The sequence below is a fragment of the Kogia breviceps genome, chromosome 1, assembly GCF_026419965.1.
Source record: "Kogia breviceps isolate mKogBre1 chromosome 1, mKogBre1 haplotype 1, whole genome shotgun sequence".
Taxonomy (NCBI): Eukaryota; Metazoa; Chordata; class Mammalia; order Artiodactyla; family Physeteridae; genus Kogia; species Kogia breviceps.
Window position 1 is genome coordinate 38401590 of NC_081310.1, and position 23661 is coordinate 38425250.

General features: G+C 37.1%; 1 protein-coding gene across 7 annotated transcripts in view; it reads right to left on the reverse strand.

Annotated features, from left to right (window-relative positions):
• The window catches only part of AKT3 (AKT serine/threonine kinase 3), a 379537-nt gene that overhangs the window by 329553 nt on the left and 26323 nt on the right, over positions 1-23661 (reverse strand). For 2 of the 7 annotated variants that reach the window (XM_067030719.1, XM_067030713.1), the window contains exon 1: positions 4429-4518. The exons of 4 other annotated variants lie outside the window; for them this stretch is intronic. In XM_067030719.1, the coding sequence (XP_066886820.1) occupies positions 4429-4432 (4 nt within the window). In that variant the 5' untranslated portion in view covers positions 4433-4518. Of the gene's footprint in view, positions 1-4428; positions 4519-23661 lie in introns of those variants that run through there. One more of the 7 variants, XM_059079094.2, reaches the window with a different exon arrangement.

Here is a 23661-nt window from a genome sequence, read left to right on the forward strand (position 1 = left end):
ACTACAGGCCAATATCACTGATGAACACAGATCCAAAAATCCTCAACAAAATACTAGCAAACAGAATCCAACAGCACCTTAAAGGGATCATACACCATGATCAAGTGTGGTTTATCCCAGGAATGCAAGCATTCTTCAATATATGCAAATCAATCAATGTGATACACCATATTAACAAACTGAAGGAGAAAAACCATATGATCATCTCAAGAGATGCAGAAAAAGCTTTTGACAAAATTCAACACCCATTTATGATAAAAATCCTCCAGAAAGTAGACATAGAGGGAACTTACCTCAACACAATAAAGTCCATATATGACAAACCCACAGCCAACATCATTCTCATGGTGAAAAACTGAAACCATTTCCACTAAGATCAGGAACAAGACAAGGTTGCCCATTCTCACCACTCTTATTCAACATAGTTTTGGAATATTTAGCTACAGCAATCAGAAAATAAAAAGAAATAAAAGGAATCCAAATCAGAAAAAAAGAAGTAAAACTGTCATTGTTTGCAGATGACATGATACTATACATAGAGAATCCTAAAGATGCTACCAGAAAACTATTAGAGGTAATCAATGAATCTGGTAAAGTAGGAGGATACAAAATTAATGCGCAGAAATCTCTTGCATTCCTATATACTAATGATGAAAAATCTGAAAGAGAAATTAAGGAAACACTCCCAATTACCACTGCAGCAAAAAGAATAAAATACCTAGGAATAAACCTACTTAAGGAGACAAAAGACCTGTATGCAGATAACTATACAACACTAATGAAAGAAATTAAAGATGATACAAACAGATGAAGAGATATACCATGTTCTTGGATTGGAAGAATCAACACTGTGAAATTGACTATACTACCCAAAGCAATCTACAGATTCATTGCAATCCCTATCAAACTACCAATGGCATTTTTCACAGAACTAAAACAAAAAATTTCACAGTTTGTATGGAAACAAAAAAGACCCAGAATAGCCAAAGCAATCTTGAGAAAGAAATACAGAGCTGGAGGAATCAGACTCCCTGACTTCAGACTACACTACAAAGCTACATTAATCAAGACGGTATGGTATTGGCACAAAAACAGAAATATAGATCAATGGAAGAGGACAGAAATCCCAGAGATAAACCCACACACATATGGTCACCTTATCTTTGATAAAGGAGGCAAGAATATACAATGGAGAAAAGACATCCTCTCCAATAAGTGGTGCTGGGAAAACTGGACATCTACATATAAAAGAATGAAATTAGAATACTCCCTAACACCATACATAAAAGTAAACTCAAAATGGATTAGAGACCTAAATGTAAGGCCAGACACTATCAAACTCTTAAAGGAAAACATAGGCAGAACACTCCATGACATAAATCACAGCAAGATCCATTTTGACCCACCTCCTAGAGAAATGGAAATAACAACAAAAATAAACAAATGGGACCTAATTAAAAGCTTTTGCACAGCAAAGGAAACCATAAACAAGATGAAAAGACAACCCTCAGAATGGGAGAAAATATTTGCAAATGAAGCAACTGACAAAGGATTAATCTCCAAAATATGAAGGTCGCTCATGCAGCTCAATATCAAACAAACAAAGAACCCAATCCAAAAATGGGCAGAAGACCTAAAGAGACATTTCTCCAAAGAATATATACAGATTGCCAACAAACGCATGAAAGGATGCTCAACATCACTAATAATTAGAGAAATGCAAATCAAAACTACAATGAGGTATCACCTCACACCAGTCAGAATGGCCATCATCAAAAAATCTACAAACAATAAATGCTGGAAAGGGTGTGGAGAAAAGGGAACCCTCTTGCACTGTTGGTGCGAATGTAAATTGATACAGCCACTATGGAGAACAGTATGGAGGTTCCTTAAAAAACTAAAAATAGAACTACCATACGACCCAGCAATCCCACTACTGGGCATATACCCTATGAACACCATAATTCTAAAAGAGTCATGTACCACAATGTTCACTGCAGCTCTATTTACAATAGCCAGCACATGGAAGCAACCTAACTGTTCATCGATAGATGAATGGATAAAGAAGATGTGGCATATATATATATAATGGAATATTACTCAGCCATAAAAAGAAACGAAATTGAGTTATCTGGAATGAGGTGGATGGACCTAGAGACTGTCATGCAGAGTGAAGTCAGAAAGAGAAAAACAAATACTGTATGCTATCACATATATATGGAATCTAGAAGAAAAAAAAAAAGGTTATGAAGAACCTAGGGGCAGGACAGGAATAAACACGCAGACGTAGAGAATGGACTTGAGGACACAGGGAGGGGGAGGGGTAAGCTTGGACGAAGTGAGAGAGTGGCACGGACATATATACACACTACCAAATGTAAAACAGATAGCTAGTGGGAAGCAGCCGTACAGCACAGGGAGATCAGCTCAATGCTTTGTGACCACCTAGAGGGGTGGGATAGGGAGGGTGGGAGGGAGATACAAGAGGGAGGAGATATGGTAACATATGTATATGTATTGCTGATTAACTCTGTTATAGAGCAGAAACTAACACACCACTCTAAAGCAATTATACTCCAATAAAGATGTTAAAAAAAGTAAATAAATAAATCTTCCAAATAAATAAAAAGGTAAGGAAAAAGTGGAATACCCAAGTGCCTAAGGCCTGACACGAGAGCAAACATAATCCATTTGAGGGACAAACAGATGAATGTGTCTGGACTGCAATGATTGAGGGGATGAGTATATGAAATGAGGTTAAAGAGGCAGACAAGAGGAAATCCGGGATAGATCCAGGTTTTAATGGAGCTTGGAGCTTATAAATCGGGGGAAGAGAATACAAAACTATAAAAACAAAATTAAGTCCTAAATTGAGTATTTCTTCAGAATGAAAAAGAGAACTACATTAAATTACAAAATTTTAATAGTTCTCAAGCACATCAAACAATCCTAACATAATATTTTAAATAAATAACTCCCTGGCACACCTTTATAATAATTTTTCCTACACATCTTGGCTGTACTGCACTTGACTGTCTTTTCATGACAATGATTTTGTAGTATCATCTTCTACAGAGTTATCAGAGAGAACAGTTCAGTCTTTCACCTAGAAGGTGAAAATTTATTTTTTATAACTGATAGTTTAGAAAAGTTTCTTTCAGCTTCACAACTACCTGTTGATGATGCTCACTTTGTCCCAGCTTAAATACTTCAAATTACTGAATTTGTGAAAACCTCTTCTACATTTCTTTCACGAGTTGTAAGATTAGAAGAATGTTTAACAAATTTTAAAATGGTCATCTTGGTTTCTTCTCCATTACCCACATTGTTCCAGTCCTGACTGGGTGTCACAGGACAAGTTCATATCACCATTCAGCCTCTGGCCTTGTACCTTCATGTGAGGACCCCAGCTGGTAAGCATTCTTAAACTGGGTCAACCCACAATAACTAAACTGTATGTGAAAGGCACTGCAAATCACATAAATGTACCAACACATCTCTCCTTAGGATTCCAAAACTCCCTATGTCCACTCCAACATAACGTGCAAGGATAGAGAGTGTGACGGGGGGAAGTCAAAGTGTAAAACTATGGTGGCCTTAACCAATCAATTTAGGTCCCGTCCAGGAAACAGCCTGCACAAGCAAGAGACCTCAAGCTTTAATTAGCTTCATTGTAACTCTACCTCTGTCCAGATCATTCTGCGCCTTAAAGATTATTGATAGCAATTTGTTTTTTTTTTTTTTCTTCTGTAAGAGACAAGAAACCGGTAGAATTTTCATCAACAGATTTGAATTATGTTTTAACAAGTACACACTGAGAAATGTACTGACCTAAGGCTATCCTCTAACCCTGCTCAAAATGGGTACTCAAGCATGAAGTAGACCAAAATTATCCTTTCATATTCTGAAACTTTGTGTTTCCTCCTTCTCCCCATCTCTGGATTTGAAATCCCAGGATATACAAATCCAGTCATCCCATTATTTCCTCCAAAATAACCTTTGCTTGAAAAGTAATAATTTCTCAACTTACAAGTTTATAATTAAAGAGTATAATAGCTATGTGAATGTAATTTAAAAAAGCAAAACACAGTTACTGAATATTCTCTCTCCTACAGCTATTTTGGGAATGGAGGCACTTTCCCAGCTGTGTAGCCCCAATTCTGACAGCCTGTCCTCTCCATCAATCAACTCCAGGAGACCTCCTTTCTGCTTAAATTAGCAAAATTTAACTAGTAACTTAGTTTTTATAAACAATTAATAATTCTGTATCTAACAGATAAGTATTCAATAAGCAAATAAGAGCAAACCAGTTAATCATGAACCCTGAAGTTCTTAAAAGCATTGAGGGTAGAAATGTCAAAAATGATTAGATGCTGTTGAAGCAGAAATGCTGGAGGGTGACAGCATTCCTCAGCCCTTGAAACTCACCCATAGTCTCCTGTTGTGCCCTTTGATCCAGGCTTTGGAGAACAGTGTCATGAGAGTAGTACAGCAACTTCTCACCACACAAAATACTCCTGCTACTGAAATGCAAAAGAAATAGAAGCTGCAAAGAAAAGGAAATTAAGCAATGTAAAAAGGGGGAGGGGGCACGTAAGAACTGATGTGAGAACAAAGTGTAATATAACACATACAGAAGAGCATAATTCAGACGTATATAAATTTAGGAGTGGGAGACAGAATAAAAGCACTCTTGGATTAGCACTGGGAAACGTCACACACAGATTCCATCATTTGACAAATATTTACTGATCATTTACTTCATGTGTATCTAAGCTAGATGACAGCAGTGGGAATGGAAAAAATACTGATGAACATTACGGAAAAATTAGGCAGTATTTGGTTATAGGCATTGGGAGACAAAGGAAAAGGTCAATAATGACTGTGGTCGCATGTCTAAGTGCTAGAAAAGGGATAAAACAGTATAAACAAATAGAAAAGCTGGGAGGTATAACTACTTTGGAATAAATGGTTAGTCTGCTTTCAGACAGGCTGAATTTGAGATAACAGGTAGCATTTTTCAAATTAATTACTAATTCCCATTTCTACTTAACTAATTCAATCAAAAGAATCAAGCCCCTCATCCAACTATAAAGGATTAAGATGCATTAATAGAGATTCTGCAGCAAATGCTAGACTTCTGAGACGTATTCAAAGGCATGGGCTAGATAAGAATATTACATGAGTCCACTGTTTCACAAAAGGTGTCCCATGACACATTAATCATCCTCTTTCTGAACATGCTACTGCCATTATCTCTCATACTCTCCCATCCCCTCAGATCCCACCTGAGAAGTTTCATGAGAAAAAAAAATTGTTGTCACAAGGAATTTTTGGAGAATCTCACGAAGTATAACTACTTCTTGGAATTCTACAATGTACATTTTTGAGAACCCTACTAAGGAAACCTTCTATTTTGTTTAGTCCAGGTATTTCTCAAACTTATTCAAAAGCAGAAATCTATTTTTGAGGAATACCTACCCATAATGACTTTGGGAAATGGTACACAGATAGTAAGCTACTTGAGTGCAGAGAATTTCTTATTAATCTTTGCCTATTCACCGTACCTAACATGATATGAAACACATAGGAAACAATGTGTGCTGAAACAAACAACTACTTATTGGGTTTATGTAAAAGCCACATACTTTGGTCCTTTTCTAAAATCTGTTCCAAAATACTAAGGATCATCCTAGGTTTTTTATAAAAGTTCTTCATACATTTCATAAAATCTCTACCATAAATTAATCATATGAGTATATTATCCCAATACCACTGGATATAAGCATACTTTTTTTTGCTTCCAAAATTAAGTCCACCCTCAACACACCTGAAGACACCTCTGACGCATAACTCAGAGCATTAAGTAAAATGGCTTCATAAAAACTGTGAAGTAATATATAACAGCAAACTACTATTCTACATACTCATTAAAGTATGAGAACTGGTTGAAAAACATATGCTTTATATTAATGACAAGAATCAAAAGAAGAAAAAGTAGTGAAGAAATCTTTTTCCCTTACCTCCTAATCAATTCAGGTAAACCTAAATAGTCACTTATTCCAGTCTCCTTCCCACAATAAGGAGAAGAGGAAGAAAAACATTCTGCCACTGGGTGGGGGAAAGAACAAAGTGTGCCCCTCCAGGCTTCATTCAGTAGCTCAGGGCCAAATGAATCAACATGTTTATCTACTAATACAGCTGAGCTCACTTTACAGTATTATGCACTTGAAAGGAAATGAACTTTTTAAAAATGAAACTAGTACAAATAAGAAAGTTTTTGTTTTTTGTTTCTACAAATTTAGTTAAGATCTTTGTTTATAAAGACCAAAATTACAGAATAAATCTTTCATTGTGTCAAAATGTTTACTCCAAACTGAAGAAGATTTGAGGAAACTCAGGCTCTGAAACATTTGATCTAAGGGTCAAGGACAGTCTGACTTCTTAGTTCTGCCAGCAGTTTTTAAAACTTGCTTCCTGTACTACGGAATGTTCACTGTTCTTGCACAAACAATAATAAAAGCCATTTATACAACCACCTTGGTTATTTTTTCCTTTTGTTTTAGATTCTCTGTTTTGTAAGAGCAAAGGCTACAGTTGTTAATTCTAGTAAGTATTTTGAGTTTTTATTTACCACTATATTTCTACTCATTTAATATTTGTTGGGAAACAATATGAATTTATTAGTTTATTCAAAAATACATCCTGAGTGTCAATTGTGTGCCAGACATTATAGATGAAAGTCAGCAAAAGAAATGTGGTTACTGCTCTCCAAGAGCTTTCAATCCAGCTGGGAAAAAACATACTATAAAATCAGATATATATATATAAATACACACACACACACACACACACAAATATAAAACGCAGACTATGAGAAGCAAAAAACCACCACGGAAACAAATAACATGATCTAACCTGGGGGTCACTGTGGTAGTGACAACTGAACTAAAATTAGCATAACAAACATTAAACATAGTTTAAAACAAACACATACACACACATATCCCAAATCATACTAGGAATAAAAATGTCCACAACTGTCGGGAGAGAAGGATTTATAGGGGCAATGGTAAAATCTATATGACATCGAAAAAAATAACGGTGATAGTTTGATGTGAACAGCACTAACAGATCACTTACCTCTGTAGGAAGAAAAACAATGGCTAGTCCTGGTATATTTCCAGTCAAAAATAGGTTTTATAGCCAGAACATTTTCCAATGAAAAAGCCAAACATCAGCTATTAATCTAGTTATTGTAATTTCCAATAATCTCAAGTCTTCCAAACAATTATATTGAGTTTGTAACAATCCATGTATCCCAAGCCTTAACACCAGAAACCTAGGTCGCAAAAAGACAACTTCAGCTTCACAGATCACAGGATCATATGATGTTAGAGCAGAAACAAATTTCTAGATGTCATCTTACAATAAAACACTTTCACTTTTCAAATCAAACATGAGACCCAAACTGGGGAAGTAACATATACAACCATCATTCATCTAGTTAGGAAGCTGACTAGACCCTGGATCTCCTGAGTCCCAGTCCTATGCTCTTTCTACAGCATTACAATAGCAAGTGTATCAAAAGACAAGGAACACACGTGTTGCAAATAAATAAGGAAAAGTTTAAAAACACAGGAATTCCATTTCAAAAATGTTACATACCTTCAATTAACACGCACTTCCCTTAAGTCCCTCTTAATGTTCCCTATTACTACATACCTCAAGGTTAAAAGTGAAGGAAACTACGAACATTTACTGATCCTATAGGGTCCAGGAGTTAGGGTGAGTCATTTTATCTATTTTAATTTCACTTAAATCATTACAACTACCCTCTGAGTAGGATATTATTAATCTCATTTTACTGATTTAATTTTATTTAGATTCAGAAACACTAAATAACTTACTCAAGGTTACACAGCATAAAAATGGCAGAGGCAGGATTTGAATTCAAGTCTGTATGACTCTAAATCCACATAGCCACTTTACCACAAAAAAGTAATTTTTCAGGGCTTCCCTGGTGGCTCAGTGGTTGAGAGTCTGCCTGCTAATGCAGGGGGCGCGGGTTCGAGCCCTGGTCCGGGAGGATCCCACATGCCGCGGAGCGACTGGGCCCGTGAGCCACAACTACTGAGTCTGCGCGTCTGGAGCCTGTGCTCCGCAACGGGAGAGGCCGCGATAGTGAGAGGCCCGCGCACCGCGATGAGGAGTGGTCCTCACTGGCCACAACTAGAGAAAGCCCTCGCACAGAAACAAAGACCCAACACAGCAAAAATAAATTAATTAATTAATTTTTAAAAAAAAGTAATTTTTCACAGGAAAATATTATACAAAACAGTTCAGTCTCCCGGAGCACTCACCAATGTCCATTTAACTACTGAAGAAAAGTGTTTTAAGTTTGGTCTAGGAAGCTCATAACCATTTACTACACTATTTTACAAAGAAGTAACAAGTTTTAAACAACTACTTTACGAGCAAAATTTAGAACACATTCTTAGGTTGAATATTGTTTGTATTTTCTTTTCAGCATCCTTTTCAATACCACTGTCACTGCCACCCAGAAAAGCATCAGCTATCCATTCCTATGGAATGTTGGTTCACAAATAGGGAGAAAGGCATGACCACTTAAGAGAACCACGTGAAAACAAAAACTACATTTTAATAATTCTGATTTTTCCACTGGTGGATAACCCATTAACAGCTCCAATCAGGAGAGAGTATACTACTCAAAAAATAATAACTAGTAGTGCAAATAAAGCAAAGCACATCATAATCGAAAAAAGACCGACTTCTGATTACACAACTACCCATATCACAGAACTAAATTTCTGCTTTCCCAGCTCTGCTAAATCTACATCAGGCTCTCAGCTTCCAATAGTTGATATCTTCTTTCTGCTGTCATCTCTCATCCAGTTCTCTTTACCCTCATGGACTTATGCTTTAGTTTTCTCTATCATTTTAGTAGGGAGAGAAATAGGTGTCTTCTCTGATAATACTATTAGAGGATTTTTTTTAGGTTTTTTTTTTTTTGATCCCTAAGGTGTCTGTTTTCTCCCAATACTCCAAGTATCACTCCCCTCCTCCACCTCTTTATTTCTGTTTGCTTATTTTGACCTCTCTTTTTTTATGGAGGCTTTTCCCAAATGTCTGATGTTCCTGGATTCTTAGTTCATGAGGTTCTGAAAAGAATTCATTGAAAGATCTGTGTGGAGGAATAGGGCTTGTCAACAGGTGGAAATCAATCTGGGGGTCTTGTGGTGAGCCTACCAGTACCTTAAGATAGTTCAGTTTTCTGCAGGAGATGAGCTGGATAAACTGTGAAGTTCTGGAAGGAGAAAAGAGGAAGCAAGCTAGAAGTTCCAGAGTTTGGATGTAGATTTCCCTTAATCTTCCTGTTTTAAATAATCAGCCATCCACTGCCCCTGGTTTCAAAATGCAGGCACTTCTTCAATTTTATAAAGAATAAACCTTGGTCTACTGAGGGCAGGATTGGTGGTGGAGGCAGTCACCTACCTATAAGGATACATAGAGAGAGAACCTATAAACGTACCTATTTTCTGACCAATCTCCGTTTTCAGCTCCACTTCTGACCTCAACTTTCCTTAGTATCTGGTGCCTCCCAATGCTGAGCCTCTTGGGAGCTTCAGAAAGACACAATATAAGGGTTCCCTGGTGGCGCAATGGTTGGGAGTCTGCCTGCCAATGCAGGGAACACGGGTTCGAGCCCTGGTCTGGGAGGATCCCACATGCCGCGGGGCGACTAGGCCCGTGAGCCACAACTACGGAGCCTGCGCGTCTGGAGCTTGTGCTCCGCAACAAGAGAGGCCGCGACAGTGACAGGTCCGCACACCACGATGAAGAGTGGACCCCGCTCGCCGCAACTGGAGAAAGCCCTCGCCTCGCGCAGAAACGAAGACCCAACACAGCCAAAAATAAATAAAGAAGCTTTCATTTTAAAAAAGACACAATACAGATAACCCTTGAATAACATGAGCTTAACTGCACGAATCCACTTATACACAGATTTTTTTCACTACATAAGTACTATAATGCAACATGATCTGTAGTTAGTTGAATCTGTGGATACAGAACTCCAGATATGGAGGGCTGATTGTACAGTTATACGTAGAGTTGCGACTGCATGGGGGTCCCCTGTGTTGTTCAAGGCTCAACTGTATTACACCTCTTACAGGTATTGTGCGCTTACAGGCAGTTACTGCCTGTCCTTATCGTGCACTTTATTCCTATTATTATTGCATTGTAATATATAATGAAATAATTATACAACTCACCATAATGCAGAATCAGTGGGAGCCCTGAGCTTGTTTTCACTTGCCACTCACTGATACGTATTTTTTGTTTTCGTTTTTTTAATTTATTTATTTATTTATCTTTGGCTGTGTGGGGTCTTCATTGCTGCACACAGCATTCCTCTAGTTGCAGTGAGCAGAGGCTACTCTTTGTTGCGGTGCGCGGGCTTCTCATTGCGGTGACTTCTCTTGTTGCAGAGCATGGGCTCTAGGCGCACGGGCTTCAGCAGTTGTGGCACACGGGCTCAGTAGTTGTGGCTCATGGGCTCTAGAGTGCAGGCTCAGTAGTTGTGGCACACAGGCTTAGTTGCTCTGTGGCATGTGGGATCTTCCCGGACCAGGGCTCAAACCCATGTCCCCTGCACTGGCAGGCTTTTCTTAACCACTGCACCACCAGGGAAGTCCACGGATAGGGTTTTGATTTGAGTCTGCAAGCAACTGATTTATTATTATGGTCTCTGTGCAGTCAAACCTCTCTGCTAATGACAATCTGTATTTGCAGCCGCTCCCCAGCGCTAGCATCACCACCTCAGCTCCACCTCAGATCATCAGGCATTAGATTCTCATAAGGAGTGTGCAACCTAGATCCCTCGCATGTGCGGTTCACAGTAGGGTTCGTGCTCCTATGAGAATCTAATGCCGCTGCTGAACTGACAGGAGGTGGAGCTCAGGCGGTAATGCGAGCGATGGGAAGCAGCTGCAGATACAGATGAAGCTTTGCTTGCTAGCCCACTGCTCACCTCCTGCTGTGTGGCCCTGTTCCTACCAGGCCACAACCAGTACTGGTCTGTGGCCTGGGGGTTGGGGACCCCTGGTTTAGAGTATAGTCATCCCTCGGTATCCACAGGGTTCCAAGACCCTCACAGATACCAAAATCTGTGGATGTTCAAGTCCCTTATACTAAATGACACAGTATTTGCATACAACCTATGCATACTCTCCCATATACTTTAAATCATCTGTAGATTACTTATAATATCTGAAATGATACAAATGCTATGTAAATAGCTGCCAGCACAAGGCAAATTCAAGCTTTGCTTTTAGGAACTTTCTGGAATTTTTTTTTCAAAATATTTTCAATCTGTGATTGGCTGAATCCACAGATGCAGAACTTTTGGATATGGAAGGGGCCAAGTGTACAAAGTTTCGGTTTTGCAAGATAAAAATAGTTCTGGAGATGGATGGTGGTGATAGCTGTACAGCAATGTGAATATACTTAACACCACTGAACTATATGCTTAAAAATGGTTAAAATGGTCAATTTTGTGTTATGTAGATTTTACCACAATTTTAAAATATAATTTTTAAAAATCAAGGTTTAAAAAAAAGTTACTTCCTGAAAGGCTCCTTCCAAGATCACCATCTGCAAAGTTCTCTCTCTCTCCCCCACCAGGGTAACTCTAGTTTTCATAGTACATACCATGGTTTACTTTCTTTGTAGCACTTATTGCTGTATGAAATTACCCTGTTTGTTTAACTACTTATTATCTCTGTCCTTCAATTAGAGAGTAGGCACCTGGGCCACCTTCTGACATCACCTACACATTATGGTAATAAGAAAATGGTAGGAAAGCAATCAATAAACATTTGGTTGGGGACTTCCCTGGTGGTCCAGTGGGTAACACTCTATATTCCCAATGCAGGGGGCCCAGGTTTAATCCCTGGTCGGGGAACTAGATCCCACATGCATGCCGCAACTAAGAAGTCCATATGCCGCAACTAAAGATTCCAGGGCAGCCAAAATAAATAAATAAATATTTAAATATTAAAAAAAACCATTTCGTGGATAAATAAATTAATTGGTTTCTGGGTCCTAACCCAGACCCCTTGAATGAGAATCCTGGTATTCTCAGACACTGATTTATAAACACAGAAAACTTGCTATTTATGATACAGTAGCACCCCTCCCTCCAGTTAGAACAATTTGACACATCTGACCCTTAAAACAGATACTCTTTTTTCTTACCAGTGAAGACCCATTTGCTTTTGTTTGGAGGAATGAACAACAGGGAAGTTATGGATAAGAGGAGTTTTAAATTATTTTCATATAGGAGTACCAGACAATATAGTCAGTATAATTCCTTTAATTCTTTTTAAATGATTTTAGCACATATGCCTATTAGAAGAGCTTCCAGATCATAAAGATGTTTAGTGATCTATTTTATTATGTAATTCAAATGTCAGGGTAGCAAAAAAAAAAAAACAACAACCCTCTTTTCTATTTGTGTACTTGATATTATCTAATTTCCTACAGAAATTTGTTCTATCGTCTTCTCTCTCTTATCCTTTAATCTCACCTTGCCAGTTCTTAGCTAACTCCTAGACAGCAAATATATTCATCTCCTCACTATAAAAAATAGTCACTTGATCATACAACAAACTCAAGCTACCATCTTCTCTAATCCCCTTCACCACATCAAGCTTCCTAGAAGACTACTTTCTCATTTCCCACTGATTCCTCAACCTTCAACTCCAAGGCAACTAATAAGGCTGTCAATCCCTTAACACAGCAACTGCCCTCTCAGCAGTGACCAATGAGCTCCCCTCTTTCTGACACTCATCATATTTCCCTATCTGTTTAAGTTCTGCTCCTCCTTTGAGATGACTTAAATTCTTTTCATCCTTAAAAAAACCCAGACAGTTCTGGGTGCGAGCCTGGCTCTAACCCTTGCTACACTTTTCTGAGCTGATTGACTCAGGGGCTGGTCTGTCTCCCTAAGGCATGAGTGCAGGCAATACTTATTCATCTTTATATCCCTGAGTTCAAATAGCACATAGTAGACTCTCAATAAGGTTTCTGGGAGGGCAGGAAGAAAGGACAGAGGGGAGGGGTGGGAAGGGAGAATGAGGGGAAAGATGATACAGGAAAACAGTTATACTTACCTTTTTATCCCTAAGTACAAAGCAGAAAAATTAACCATAATGGAGCCTCAATGTTTGGTAAATCTAACTGAACGCCTACATACTACCTTATTTAATAGTTTTGTTTTATTCAATTTCATTAAACATTTACATGTAAAGTTCTAAGAACTGTACATTTACCTTAAAGGTGTGGTTGTAAAAAAATCAAACTGTTAACTATAGTTGTAGACAATAATAAATTCATAGTTCTAGAAATTATTAGTCAGTGAAGCAAAAATATACTTTAGCATTCCTTAACTTCCAGATGGGATAAAGGGGAACACAGCTAGGCTGGAGTCAATATGATATGAGGTAGAAATAGGAGAACATTAAAATATGGCAATAAGGTAGTTAAAAAAAAAAAAAAGCTCCATAAATTCCCTACCTAAAATTAACTTTTAGATCTATGAAGAAACTGTCATAAATAAGTTGACAGCTTTTTAAAAGCCTTTTCAAAAGTGTGATTTCTGTTACTTAAGGAAAAAGAAGATATCCCTAAATTTAAAGTACACATGAACAAAGTACACATGAACAAACTGCTTTAAATAAATGCTCTTTCACTATATTTCAAAAGAAAACTGTCTAATACTTCGGGGCACTTATTAAACAGTGAAAAGGAAAATACCTCTTTCTAGTTAAAAAGAGGATGAGGATAACTAGAGGAAATAAATCAATTTCACCAAATTCTACTTTGTATAAAGTTCCTTCCTTTTAGTTCCTACTCTCTGCCATATCTCCAAGTTTCTATTCCCTTTACTTGCTTTTAACTGTCAGTATTCTCCAGAGCTCTGTCCTCCCCCTCTTCCCTTAAGCATATTCGCAGAGTGTTCTTGCGTCACCACAAGGCATAATAGCTAGGAGCACACCCTTTAGGACCAGTGTGCCTACATGTGAATCCTGACCCCATGACTTACTAGGTGTGTAATCTTAAAACTTAACCTCTCTGTACCTCAGCTTACTCATTTTTTAAAAAGAAAGATAAAATAGTACCAACCTCACAGGGTTGAATGCTGCCTGGCATATAGTAAGTGGTTCAAAAGTGTTAGCTAGAGGGGAACCAAAAAATTTATCATCCAAACCAGGGCACTTCTGAGATTTAAAGAGAAGACTATAAATAATCCCACTGGAGTAACAGGGCATAAACCAGAACTGTCCCAGGCAAATCAGGACAGAGTAATCCAATTAGTATAAGATGAACTACAAATGTTGATATGCAACTGTTTCTGCCCTACAAATATCACACAGTTAACCTAATATTGTTCACTTCCAGTTAAAGAAACCTACTTATATACCATTATCTCTGAAAGTGGGTTCAGTGGGAGGGGGGGGGGGAAATAGGTCAAAAAGTTTCAGAAATACCAAATTAAAAAAAGTTAAACAAGTTTCTTTCCATCTAGCCTACCAAAAAGTCATTGGTATACTAAAGCCTTAATTAATCTTATAGCTTCAATTTTATTTTGCCACTACAAAGCTATTATAAAATAAAATTTAAACGAGCAACTGGTTTTTTTCTTAATATAAAGTATGTTATCTATCTATGTTCACTGTTCTTTTCCTCAATACCTAGCCCATATGAATATTTGTTGAATGAATTAATACTAAAAAATTTCTCATGAAAAATTATTTCACGAACTAAAGCAAAATAAGAAAAAAAATTAAACCCTAGTTTGGGATTCTGGATGAGCTTCTTCAGTTTTGTGGGGGTTTTGTTTTTCGATTGAAGGTTCCAATAGACTCCTTAGATAAAAACTGCATTAGAGGATTTCCCTGTGCAGTGGTTAAGGATCCGCCTGCCGATGCAGAGGACACGGGTTCGAACCTTGGTCTGGGAAGATCCCACATGATGTGGAGCAGCTAAGCCCGTGAGCCACAACTACTGAGCCTGTGCTCTAGAGCCCGTGAGCCACAACTACTGGAGCCTGCATGCCACAACGACTGAAGCCCGCACGCCCAGAGCCCATGCTCTGCAACGAGAAGCCATCGCAATGAGAAGCCCACGCACTGCAATGAAGAGTAGGCCCCGCTCGCCGCAACTAGAGAAAGCCCGTATGCAGCAAGGAAGACCCAACACAGCCAAAAATAAGTTAATTTAAAAAAAAAAAGAAAAGAAAGAAACTGCCAAATTGTTAAAAAAAAAAAAAAAATTGCACTGGATTTTCCATTGCATTTGTTCTCGACTAAATGTGGTTTGCTGATCATGAGGAAACATACTCCTAAGATAAAAATAACAATAGTAGTAGCTTATGTATAAGAAAAGTACTATGCTTAAAGGGCTTATATACTTCGGTTCCTTTGATCTTTACAATAATCTTAAGTGATATCTATCTAGCTTGATTTCGGGAATCTTAGTAGATCCCAAGTCCACAGCTTATTTCCAATGGCCTAGTCAGAATCTAAGTTTGTATGCCTCATTTTTGCTAGCATAATTTGCCTTTTATCAGGTATATTCCAATATAATCTCCTACTAAGCCTAACTCTTGGTAAGATAGCTAACCATTAAGTGCTCAAATTCTGTTATGAAATGGTCCATATGAATTCTCTACTACATGGTCTCAAAGGGAAGCATGTCACAGGCATAATGCAGCTGTTGTAAATATACATTTATAACTATACATTTGTAACTTAACAGTAATTTTCCTAGACAGAATTTATCAGAAAAGTTATGATGGGAGAAATGAATATTCATGTAGCAAAAATAATTCCAAATATCAAATTTTGGAGCTGTAGGGGACTTTACAGAAACTAATAAAAGTAAAATTTTACTGAGCAGAAATCAAATGCATTTCTATCCTTACACTTCAAATCAGGTGGTATTATTATTATTGCCATTCTTTACATGAGGAAACAAGGTTTAGCAATCTGTCCAAGTTTACACAGCTGGTGAGTAGATGAGCTGGAATTCAAATCCAAGTCTGTCTAACACAAAAACTAGGATCATTAATTTTCTTTACAGTATATTGATTCCTCCTATTTAACATTTTTCTGTAACCCAAATTACTCTATTAAAAATAGCAGAAATTTAGAGCTTCACAAGATCTCTAATCCACCTATCTATTTTTACAGCCCCAGTGGTGTAAGTAGTTTTATGTGTTGTTTACAAACAGTTAGTTACTGAAAGAATTAAGATTAAAACTCAGGACTTCTGCTAGATACACATCCAGCTCTTTTCAGCATCATACAATGTTTGTTTTGCTACTATTGAAGTCAACCCATGAACGACTGCTCCATTTTTGTGAAGGCCTAGAAATATTGTGATATATAGCATAGAAAACACTTTTACTTGTAAAAAGAAAAGGCTTCTACAGTATCTTTATGAAATCATAAACTTAAAAAGCTGTTAAGACTCTATTATATAAGCAACCAAAGGCTGATTCTTTCCTAAGGAATTTGACACAAGGCATTCATTACACTACTTGGTTTGTTACAAAACAAATAAGTACGTACACACACACACACACACACACACACACACACACACACACACACACACACACTAGAAGGAAATGTACCAAAGTTTTGAGCCACCACCCCTTCAGCTCACAGTTATTGTGACCTCCTTCAAGAAATGGTCACATAATCTAGGCTCTATACTATCAGAGTATGTATACCCGTGGTTACAGTGATAATTAGGGGTGAAAAAATGACACAATCTACTCTGGTATCTGCTATACGGCAGGTGGGAAAAAGCCTACCTTCCTTTCGGATAGTGAGCCATGATTATATTGCCCTGGGGCTTCTAGTAACCACATGCCTACTACAGAGCAGAACCTTGCTGGAAAATGAGAACATCACAGATGGAAAACAGCAGAATGGAGCAGAAGAAAGAACGCCTGACATCATCACCAGGATTCCTCAATTCGGGAATACCTGAAATTAGTCCATCTTGGATTCTCCATTTACATAATCTAATAAATCCATACCCTTTTAATTTTTCCTTCATTGCTTAAGCTTGTGTTGAGTTGTTGTTGCTTAAAATTTGAAAAGTCCTAATTATTCTCATAGAGAAAAGTCCTCAGTTTAAAAAAAATACTGCAAAACTTTAAACATTAGATTAGTAATTTTATCTATATAAAGTATACTTTTAAATTTATATACTAACAAAATTTTTAAAATTAAACCCAGTAATATTGTGTTCCTAAACAGGGTTTTAAATCTTTATGTATTAACAATAATTGCATTTTAAAATATTAGAGTATTTTGATGTTCAATATTTTCTTTGTATTAAAATTTTTCTAATGGTAGAAAATACCATGTGTCTATTCCTTTGCCCTTTAGCCTGCTGCCATGCCACTCTCCAACTTTAGATTACGCTGGGTGGGTAATTCCTCTATTAATGCTCCAGGAATACATAAACCAAATAGAAAATTCAAAAACCAAAATGATTTTGCTCTATCCAAACTCAGAGAATGTAATAGCACCACATGTAAGTTCCTTTTTTACACTTCTCTTCCTTAATAATCCTTCCTTTTCTGTTCTTCCTTCATGATCACTTCCTTCCCTTTGAACCAACTAGAAGTTTGCCTCTCCTCCTTTCCAAGGCTAATCCTTCCTCTTATGTTCTCATCTCTTCCCAAGCCTCTGCTCCATCAATTATGCTCTGCCAACTTGTAGTATCTCCTTTCCCACTGGCATGTTCCACTCTGCCATCATACATGTATAAGGCTCTCTTAAAAGAAATTTCACTTGACCAAACTGTACTCATTCTACTGCTACCCTACTTTTCACTGCCCAAGTTTCTGAACAAATGGTTTAAATCCAGTATTTAAGCATCACTCATTCTTTTTCCCCAGAAAAGTGGCTTCCAACCCCCTCCTCCAAATCACTGAAACTGAATTCACAAAATTATTTTTTGTCAGATCCAATGGCCTCTTTAAATTTTTTCATTTCCTTTGTACATTCTGTTGTGATATTAACCATCCTCTTGTAAAATTTGTCAACTGGTTCTAATGACATTACTGTTTTAGCTTTCTTCCTTCCTAATAAATAACGCCTTTTGCACTTCCCTAAGGAGGTCTCCTTTTCCTCCCATTCCTCAATTGTTAGTAGAATTAAGTGTTTCCCGGGTTCATTCTTCAGTCCACTGCTTTCCGTATACTTTTTTTGAAAAATTATACATACCATTAAAATTCAACTGTGTTGTTCTCCTGTATGAGAAAAAATTACACACACGAAAGGCTGAACAACCATTTCTATCATCCCCTCCCAAATCAGGACCACTTCTGAATTTCCTGAAATGGCATCACCAGGCTCTAGAACCAAGCCACACACTATAACAGCTCTGGGCATTTGGGCCCATCTTCTATTGCCTAGAATACTCTTCCATTCTCAATCTAAAAACTTCCCCTCAGACTCAAATGCTTACTCTGTGAAGCCTTTCCTGTCACACACCCACTTCCCAAGCAATGTGAATTCCTAGTTCTCTCTCCTATACAGCCTTGGCACTAAGTAGATACCTTTATTATAGAATTTTAAATGATTTTATATAGTATACATCCCTGTGATAGTACAGTGTACAGTATCATCCTCAATGATAGTGTTTCAGGGCAAGGGACATGTTTTATCCTTTTTGCTTCTTCGGTTGCTATAACATGGTAGGCACTAGATTAATTATTGGAATATATGTTTCAAAAGCCCAGATTCAGAATGTCAGTGACATCCTGAGACATTTCATATACCTACATTGCTTTTGCACATGTCAAAGTTCAAAGTGACTGTTTCCTGAACACAAAAATCATTTACTGACTATACCAGTGATTCAGCATATGCTTTCCTGCTGTGACTATACCAGTGATTCAGCATATATGCTTTCCTGCTGTAAATATTATTCTATTTTTATAAGCATATGTGTCTTACCTTCTCAACTTATCTGGATAAGTATTTGAGGCCTACAGTTTTTAATGTTAAGTACATTATACTATCTGGTGTGACTCCTTACACTGTAGCTGGTATTCAAAAAGTATCGCACAACTGTTCGATGAGCCTCACTGTTAGGAATTCTAAAAACTATCCAACAGATCTGTTATTAACTTATTGTTTTACATTAAGTCAAAGTTTTTCAAAATTCTTCATTAAGAAAAATAAATGTACATGTAACTCAGACAATAAATATATTCAAATCCACAGTCCAAATAACGTATTTATTATTAACAAGAAAAAAACAACAGTGGATTCTTTCAGTGGCGCTAAGGAATTTTTTTTTTTGCAGGGAACTGCAAATATGGATATATTATATATGGCCATTACAAAGGAATTTTCCTTTGGAATTCACAATGTAAAAATTGATTCAGGCAGTGGCACCAATGGAAGTTTAAAACCAAAGTGAAAGGTTGTTGGGAATTATGACCCCACAGGTTTGTAAATGGGGAAAAAAATATATCTATAGTGAAAAGATCCAGAAGTCACCTTCTTAATCTACTATACATCATCTACACAGTATTTTCACCAAAAAAGGTTCAACCTGGATGTAATAATAAAGAAAAATTAGACAAATCCAGAATGTGGAATATTCTACAAGGCAACATGATGCATAAAATCCTCAAAGAAAATTAGAATCAATGTCATAGAAAGCAACATAATGTCACATTTTTATTATTCCAGAATAAAATGGGCTAGAGACATAACCAAATACACTGTATAGATACTGGATTTTTAAAAACATATAAAAGCTTTTTTGGACTGCCATATTAGATATGATTGTTGAATGTATTAATTTTCTTAGTTGTATTAATGGTAGTTATAAATACCTCATTCTTCGAGATTTGGGCTAACAGAACTAAGGGATGGAGCAACATCTGCAACTTCCTTTCAAATGATTCCACCAAAAAAAAAAAAAGTAAAATTGTAACTGTGTGAGGTGATGAATATGTTAATTAGCTTAATTATGGTAATCATTTCACAATGTACACACATATCAAAACATTGTATTGTATACTTTAATATATGCAAGTTTTAGCAAGTGTACTTTCAAAGGTAGAGAAAAAAACACACATAAAGCAAATGTGGTAAAACATTAAGGATGTTTACATGCTCATTAACTCTATAACTTTTAGCTTTTCTGTATAACTAAAATTTTCAAATGAAGAGTTAAGAGTGAAAGTAATTTCCTCTTCTTTTCATTCACTTTAAAGATAAGTAAATTGATAAAAGCTGAATATAGAGCCCTACTGTATCTAAGATTTATTTTAAATACTTTTATACAAAATTAATAAGTTGACCTCTGAGAATATACACTATGTAAACAACTTTGCTTACTAAGAAGAAACAAGGTTAAACGGTAAAACTAAAGGTAACATAAGTAGAGTTCTTCCCCATTTTACACATAAAATTCTAGTCCTTAGCAATAATTGATAACTCCTTTCTCCACTGTTTAACAGAACACACATTAATATTCTTGACTTTACATCTTTTTCCAATGACAAACAGTCAGCCCATGATTCTAACAGATCAAGACCTTTGAAATCAGAGGTCTTATTTTCCCTGTGTTCATGTTCTCCCCCACTTCCAGGGCTGAAATGTCTGCAGGGTTCTCTTCTCAGCCTTCCAATTTCAACTTGTCACTGCATCAGTTATCTATCACTGCATTACAGATTACCACAAAACTTAGAGCTTTAAAATAACAATAAGCCTTTATCATCTCACAGTTTCTGTGGGTCAGGAACTGAGGACCAAAGGCGCAAAAGGCACAGGGAAACTACTATAGCACTGCTGCTCAAAAGAGAGCAGGAGGTGGATGGGAGTCACTGGCTCATAGCAATTCTGAAATCCAGCTCAATACAGGCAATCCCTGATCAGAATTCAAGGCCTGTTTCTGTCCTCTAGGCTCTTGGTTCTGCTTTCCAAGTCATCCTTTCTTTTCCATAAAGGGTATCCCCTGTTTTGCAGCTGTGTAGTTTTCTCAACATGCTTCCCGCCTGCAGAGGTTCAGGGATCCAAAGGCTGCTTTTCATTTGTACTGTCTTTGTCCAAGTCCAGTGCAAGCTGACAGTGTTTTGGCCAATTCATTCTCATTAAAAGAAAGAAAAAGAGGGGAAAGGGAGGAAGAGAGGAGAGAAGAAACTTTGTGGGTCTCCTGAGAATCTTATCATGGTTTACTCCATTGTGAGACAAAGGCCATATCCATAAATCTCTTCAAGATAAGCCCTTCCTTCTATATCGTAGGCTTCTGATGAGACTGCTTAGGCACAACTCTCTAAATGCTCTTAGAACCCCTACTGTTTGACTCAAGAGGTCTTCGAGACAACACCTTGGATCTTTCTGAGGTTTTAAAGGATTTTAAAGTCACATCCTCAGCTTCATTTGTAGAACATGTTTTCCTGAGAGTGTCTTGGATTTGCTGTTTCCCAAAATCTACTCCTTAATTTTAGCAACACTGGTCAAATGAAGAAACTAGGAATTTTCAAACTCAGCAATTCCAAGCTCCTTATTGTTTAACAGTACTTCCTTTGATTGGTCCCTCTCCTTTTACATTTTATATATAAGCAAGAAGAAACCAGGAATATTTTTAACATTCTGCTTACAAAATCCCCTTAGATAGATCACCTAGTTCATTGTGTACATTTTCCTGCTTCTCATTTCATTGCCGGTGACAGAGTTCCTAAACTTTCTGCCACTACAGAACAAGAATCTCCTTCCTCAAATTGCTGATAACATTCTTCTCACTTTTCTCTAAGCTCTTACCCACAGTCTTCTCAAAGGCCTCAAACTTCTACTAACAATCTATTCAAGGCTTTTCAGGCTTTCACTGATGCCTCAAAATCTTTCTAGACTGTGTTGATACCAAAATCTGTACAATGTCTATATCACTACCCCAAAAGTTAGCATTTCAAATAAAGTAAACTTCTGCAGTTTCAATGGGACAGGAGCTTAGTCAGATGGTTCTGGACCAGGATCTCTCCTGAGATTGCAGGCAGCATGTTAACCACAGCTGTAATCATCAAAAGGCTTTACTTGAATTTACTTAAGTTATGCACAGGTTGAATTGCTTTCTAAACTAGCATATCAACAGCTTATCTTACATGTTTTAAATCACAAAATTTAAGCAATTTATAATTTCACTGCAATTTTATGGGTAACCAGCTGAAACCATTTTTACAACATGTAAAAACTCAGTAGTGATTATCAAAAGCTGAAGGGTTGTCTCTGTCAAAAAGGGGTTATCTAGTCATCTTCCACTAGATTCCTAAACCAAAGATTCAGGGTCCTACTGTCAATAACAAAACCTGGTAGACACCACCCCAGTGTTTCTGACACTGACTCTAGCCCAGCTACCACGCCTGTGATTTATGTTGTGAATGAAGACTTAGATTCCATAAAATTAAAGATAAAAGACACAACGAAAAGGGAGAAGGCTAAAATGTAGGATATATTAAAAGAAAACTAGAAAAGAAATGCATACAGACAAAGTAAAAACAAAGGCTGAACTAAAATCCACACTGTACCAAAAGAACAGAAATTTAAATCAGTGAAACAGAAGACAAACTACAAAAATTCACTGAGGATGAAAGAAAAAATAAAAAGGTAAAACATAAGGGAAGAAACAAAAGGGATAAATCATGGAAGGTAGAATGCAAATAGCCAATCAAAAATAACGCACCATGCTACTACTGTAGATTAAGGGGCCACAAATTCTTTGCCACTCCTTCCATCAGGAGATGGACTCTGTTTTTCCTCCTCTTGAATCTAGGCTGGCCTTGTGATTTGTTTGACCAATAAAATGTATTAGAACAAATGCTGTGCCAGCTCTGGTTCTAGCCTTTAGTAGGGCTGGTAGTTTGCATTCTCAGAAGCCAGCCAAATGCTCTGAAGCTCAGGCTGTCCTGCTGAAGAAAGGCAACAGCAAGGAGAACCAAGGCACTCCCAGTCAACATTCAGCACCAAGGACCCAAATATGGGAGCAAAGCCTTCTGGGATCTCCCAGTTCTGCCTAGTTACCCTCTAAATGCAGCCAACTGAGTGACCCCAATTGAGATCACCAGAATAGCCACTGAGTCAAACCACAGAATCATGAAAAATAATTAAATCATTGTTTTAAACCACTAAGTGCTAGGTAATCTGTTATATAGCAGCAGATAACCAATGTAGCTATACTGCTCTAAAAGGACACAGTACTGTCAAACTATATAGCTATGTGTCTAGTCTGAAGTATAAGATACTGCTATCCCAAGTCCTTGCTAGAAAGTATTATCTTAAACTATTTGAAAACCCAGATTGTTTCAAAAGCCTGGTTAAAAATAATAGCTTTTCTATTTCTTAAATTATCCTCTGTTATTTACTTACTTGAAAAAAATATTCTAAATTCTATCCTAGTATTAAGTCAGGCATAGAAGACTGGGTGATAAATTTTAATACTACATCTTCCAATTTTACTGACATCTACTTTAAGATGTTTTAAGAAAATTTCACTTGTGTAACCTCTCTGATTCCTTCCTTTGAGGACTTACTATGCAGT